The sequence below is a fragment of the Dipodomys ordii genome, unplaced genomic scaffold, assembly GCF_000151885.1.
Source record: "Dipodomys ordii isolate 6190 unplaced genomic scaffold, Dord_2.0 Scaffold26, whole genome shotgun sequence".
NCBI classification, from domain to species: Eukaryota; Metazoa; Chordata; class Mammalia; order Rodentia; family Heteromyidae; genus Dipodomys; species Dipodomys ordii.
This window is the reverse complement of record NW_012267242.1, coordinates 1,585,989-1,591,486: the sequence shown is the minus strand read 5'-3', so window position 1 is coordinate 1,591,486 and position 5,498 is coordinate 1,585,989. Positions and strand designations below refer to the sequence as shown.

Sequence of the window (5,498 nt, the reverse complement as noted above, 5' to 3'; positions counted from 1 at the left end):
CATCCATCTGCACTGTCCCCTGGCTTCCTCCTTCCTGTTCGTTGGCTCATTGCTCAGGATTCATCTCTCTCCTCTCTTCACCCTGGTGACTCAGCAGGCCTTCTGCTGTCATGGTTTCCCAGGTCACTATCAGACAACCCAATTCTGTATTGTCTATTTGTTTACGGTCTGTCTGTCACCTACTAGATGGGAGCCTAGGTTTCACCAACACCCTAAGTAGGAGCTCAGCAAATATTTAACATATTTTCTTTAAGTGAGCATAGAAGAAAAAACACAAAAGCTTCTAGAATCATCTATAAGTCTCCAGACCAAGTTGGCTGGTGAGTGATGGCATTGTCGCTCTGGACTGGATAAATAGAGTTGTCTTCCACGCTGTTTGCCCTGTACTGTTATGTGACTGCCTTGCTCACTCAGTACTTGTTAAGGTTCTTTTTTTTTTCTTTTTTGTCCTGCGGCTTGAACTCTGGGCCTGGACGCTCTCCCTCAGCACATCAGCTCAAGGTGTGTGCTCTCCCACTTGAGCCACAGCGCACTTCCAGTTTTTTGGTGGTTTGTTGGAGATAAGAGTCTCATGGACTTTCCTGCCTAGGCTGGCTGTGGACCTCAATCCTCAGATCTCAGCCTCCTGAGTAGCTAGGATTACAGGTGAGGGCCACTCATCCACCAGTGCCTGGCTGTAAGGTTCTTTCTGAAAGAAGTTTTTGGTGAATTGAGATGCTTGGAACTAAGTATTATGGAGAACTTGTCCAAAACCATAGGGTTTCTCCAAGAGAAAGGGCTTCTGCTTCTCCTACTCTCAGAAGCGGTGTGTCCTACTTAGAAAGACACTAGGTTTCAAGACCAGAGACAAGTTATACTGACTTCCAAAGTATTGCATTGTGGCCCCTCACCCCCAATATATTTGAACTCCCAGAGAAAAATTGATTTAAAACATTTTTTTTGGTCTGGTCGTGGGGCCTGAACTCTGGGCTTGGGCGCTGTCCCTCAGCTCTTCAGCTCAAGGCTAGCACTCTACCACTTGAGCCACAGCACCACTTCTGGCTTTTTTCTTTTTGCTTATGTGGTGCTGAGGAATCGAACCCAGGGCCTCATGCATGCATGGCAAGCGCTCTACCACTGAGTCACCTTCCCAGCCCCAGAAAAATGGATTGTTAAGGGAGCAAAACAAGGAACAAACATTCCTTGAGGTTTGGTACATTCCAGGATTATTTTCTTTGTGGTTTGAATTGAAAGGCAGATTGTATCATTGTGTAGTGATAAAGCCTGTGATTCCAGCCTCTCTGCAGGGAGGCTAAGGTGGGAGGGTCACGCGTGCCATGCCAGTCTGGACAAAATAGCAAGACCCTGTGTCAAAAAAAGAAAAGGGAAGCCGGGCACCAGTGGCTCATGCCTGTAATTCTAGCTACTCAGGAGGCTGAGATCTGAGGATCACGGTTCAAAGCCACCCCAAGCAGGAAAGTCCCTGAGACTCTTTCCTCCAATAAATCACCAGAAAAATGGAAGTGGTACTGTGGCTCAAGTGGTAGAGCGCTAGCCTTGAGCTGATGAGCTGAGGGACAGCACCCAGGCCCAGAGTTCAAGCCTCACAACCAACAAAAAAAAAGGAGAAATATGAAGTGATTTCTATCAGTCCCACCATGCCCCTTAACCACCTACCCTAGAGCAAATCAGGTCCTCAGATTTCAACTGTGAAAAAAGAATACATAGTTTTTGTTAAGTATATAGGCTTTGACTGCCTCTTCAAGTAATCCAAACCCCATTTTCTTTCTAAAGAGCTGCTTGATCTTCCATCCTCAGTAATGAAGAAGAAGGTTCATTTCGGTGGGGAAAGTAAGGAGAACATGAGGAGTGAGGCGTCGGAGAGTCAGCTCACCTCCAAGTCCAAGTGCAGGGACCTGAAGAAGCGGCTCCATGCTGCTCAGCTGCGGGCCCAAGCCCTGTCAGATATTGAGAAAACCTACCAGCTGAAAAGCAGACAGATCCTGGGCATGCGCTAGCCCAGCACCAAGCCCGGAGCCCGGTATGGGCTTACTATCGCCAACCCTTTATAAAGATTCATATTTAACTGCTCTAGCTTTATATTCTGTGAGCCACGCCCCTTTTACCTAGCCAGTGACATTTTGGAATGGCTTTTACTCTTTTCAGTGACAGCTGTACAAGATGTTCACATCATTAATTTCTCTCTCTTTCTCTCTCTCTCTCTCTCAGAGTGATATTGTCTTGGGTGGTTGGGCTTTTAATCCTGTGATTACTAATAGGAATGACATACATTCTAGATCTAAGAGGTAAATAATGTTTGAAGAAGAAAACACCCATGCACAGCACTTGCTTAGATGTTTGAAATGACTGAGTGGGATGCTGTCAGCTGTTGTGTCCAGTTGTCAATTGCATGTCTGATTTCAAATGTGCTTGAACATAGAAAACCTTCACTGGATATAAAATGGTCACAAGTACCAAGACATCTTGTGTATACATATTCCATTGTAGGACATATCTGTTGCCTTTCTGGAATTTTATTACTGTGATGTCCATATTCTTCCTTTTTAATTCTATTTAATAGTATATGAACTTGCTGTCATTAACCTCTTTCCCAACAAATAAAAAAATCCTTTAGTTTTCCTACATCTCTTGTCTCTCATATTTGTTGATCTCTTCATCAGAAGGACGTGGATTTGAGGTGAAAGGTGTTTAACCAGGAAAAGAATGTGAATAGATACTGTTTGGCTATGATGGCATCTTCCCATTCATCTCTTTAATCTGTGAACCCCTGCAGGCTCATGGTCCTAAGCTGTCCTGGCTCCCCAGGAGACACTGGGGCTTTTGAAAGTCATAACTGTGGAGGGTGCTATTGGTACCCAGTGGGTAGAGGGCACTGACGCTGCCTGTATTCTGTGATGCCCATGACAATCCTAACAACATACTATTGACAATGCACCGGGGAAGAACTTGGCTTGTGCTGAAACTTGCTAGACTACACTTCCTACCCCTAAAGGAAAGTTGATTTTTTTTTTAAATGTTTATGTACCAGTCCTGGGGCTTCAACTTAGGGTCTGGGTGCTATCTCTCAGCTTTTTTGCTCGGCTTGCACTCATCACTTGAACCACAGCTTCGCTTCTAGTTTTTTTTAGTGCTTGCTTTTAGAGATAAGAGTCTAACATATTTTCCTGCCTGGGCTGGCTTCAAACCATAATCCTCAGATCTCAGCCTCTTGAGTGGCTAGGTTTATAGACATGGGCCACCATTGCCTGGCAGAACTTTGAATTTTGATGGATCTATTTTAGTATGTCTGACCTTTGATAGGAGTTAACAGTCTTTGCTATACCATCATATCTTGTGAATGACATTTTCCTGGTGGTGCTAATCCTTTTAGCATAATAATAAAAAAGAGCAGGTTATCAATGCTTAGTAATAAATGAGGGGAAAAAAGGCCTGCTTCAAATACGCAGATTTATTACACAGTGGGCAATGTAGTCCCAGCACTGAAAAATGACAGTATTTAGCCAGACACCATCCCAAACTGCTCATTGTGACTACTACATCCAGGGATTAATCTAAAAGAAACATTTTTGATGTAAATATTGAGTGTAACTCCTGACCAGCTATGTCATTTGCAGGGCCTGATCTGAAACAAACGTGCAGCTCCACACAAAGTGGGAAACAAACCCTATCAATGGGACACACGGGACATACAAGATTTTTTTTTCTCCTTAGCCACCCCGCCGCTGCTTCATGTGTTACTTGCTCAGTTCTCTCTCTCTCTCTCTTTGTCGGTCATGGGGCTTGGTCACTGTCCCTGAGCTCTTCAGCTCAAGGAGACTCTCCCACTTGAGCCACAGTGCCACTTCTGGTTTTCTAGTGGTTAATTGAGTCTCATGGAATCTTGATCCTCAGGTGCCACCGGCACCTGGCATTGCTCAGTACGCTTAAAGAAGAAAAAATGAGCCCAAAGGATACTATCTACCTCCCATCTGTACAATGCCCATTTTCAAAGTGCATTTGGCTTCTGTATCACTAGGTTTACATGCTGGCATGGATTCCCAAGCCTGGAAGTTGTCTTAAGCCAGCCAGGAAAGATAAAGATGTGCCCCCCTCACATGCCTCGTTGGGTGCCTTGCCCAATTCCCTCTCATTCCTTCTCCAGCTCCACTGGATGTTCTGGAGAAGTCTAGACACCATTTTCCTTTCCCACAGCCTTCCCCTGCCTCAACCCTTGGCAGATAGACCGCCCAAGGACCTTTAACCTCCCAGCAGTGGCTTTCTTTGTATCCAACAGGGTGCCTGGATGAGCCACTAAGAATGCCACGCTGGTTGAGGGGGAGAGGATGTGGCTTCCCTGCCCTGCCCTGAGATGCTCTGGGTCCCAGATCCCAGCCCCAGCCCTGCTTTGCTGTGCCTGGACCCCTGCTGAGAATCAAGGCCAGGGGATGAAAAGGGGGCATTGGATGGGGCACAGCGCTCCAGGAGGCAGAGGAGCTGTGTGTAGCATTCTGGGGTAGGGAGTGGGGCCCTGTGTTGAGGATCTGACGTACTCCCCTCCCCCCGCCCCCTACCCTACCCCTCTGCTCTATTGTCCATCGTATTTTCTTATAGAACTCAAACGGAAAGACATAATTCTCAAGAAATTCAAGACTGCAAAAATAGACATTAGACACAAGAAACAGGCCTCCTTCTCCTCCTCCTGCTCTTTCTTCTTCTTCCTTTTTGCCAGTCCTGGGACTTGAATTCAGGGTTTGGGCTAGCACTCTTTCACTTGAGCCACAGTGCCACTTCTGGCTTTTTCTGTGTATGTGGTACTGAGGAATCAAACCCTGGGCTTCATGCATGCTAGGCAAGCACTCTACCACTAAGCCACCCTCCCAGCCCGGAACAGGGCTTTTCTGAATGCCAGATCCTTGTACTGTGGGGCTGCCCAGGTCAATCATCCATGACACTAGGTCTTGCTTTAGGAAATGTTTTTCCTCCCTAAAAAGGTTACAAGCTCATGTTTCCTTTTGGAGTCTGGTATGCTGGTGGCCTAGCTTGTGTTCTGCAGCTCACATTCCTCCTTCCTTCCATTCACCCTTTCATTCAGTGAACCAACTAGGAGCACCTACGATGAGCTGTTCAGAGTGCTGACTATGTAACAGTGAAGAAAGACCGATATCCGGGTCCTAAGCATGCCATTCAAAGGGGACAGGACAATACTCAGCTAAGCAACAGATGGAGTGCATTAGTTAAGTGCTGTGGAGCAGAATGAAACAGCAACAGGCACTAGGTGACAGGATTTGCAGTGTTAGAAGCGGTGGTCATTAGGGAGCAGCAGGCAGAGGGGGAGGCTAGCATAGAGGGGAAGAGAAAAGGGGGTGTTGAGTGGGGTGAGCGCTGTGCGGAAGCCAGAAGGGGAAGTAAGAACAGCACAGTGGGGGGGAGAGGGGAGGGGGGATATACGGTACGAGTTGTAAGGGTTAACTGATTAAATATTTATGTCTTTTCCACCCTTAAATATCTTGTCTGCCAGG

The 5,498-nt window shown here is 46.4% G+C and overlaps 1 protein-coding gene across 1 annotated transcript in view; it reads left to right on the top strand.

The window, feature by feature from the left end:
* Positions 1-2,622, top strand: part of Nek2 (NIMA-related kinase 2) — a 45,045-nt gene extending 42,423 nt beyond the window's left edge. Inside the window, exon 6 of the mRNA XM_013014978.1 lies at positions 1,774-2,622. Coding sequence (XP_012870432.1) covers positions 1,774-1,997 — 224 coding nt within the window. The 3' untranslated portion in view covers positions 1,998-2,622. The remainder of the gene's footprint in view (positions 1-1,773) is intronic.
* The last annotated feature ends 2,876 nt before the right edge of the window (positions 2,623-5,498 follow it).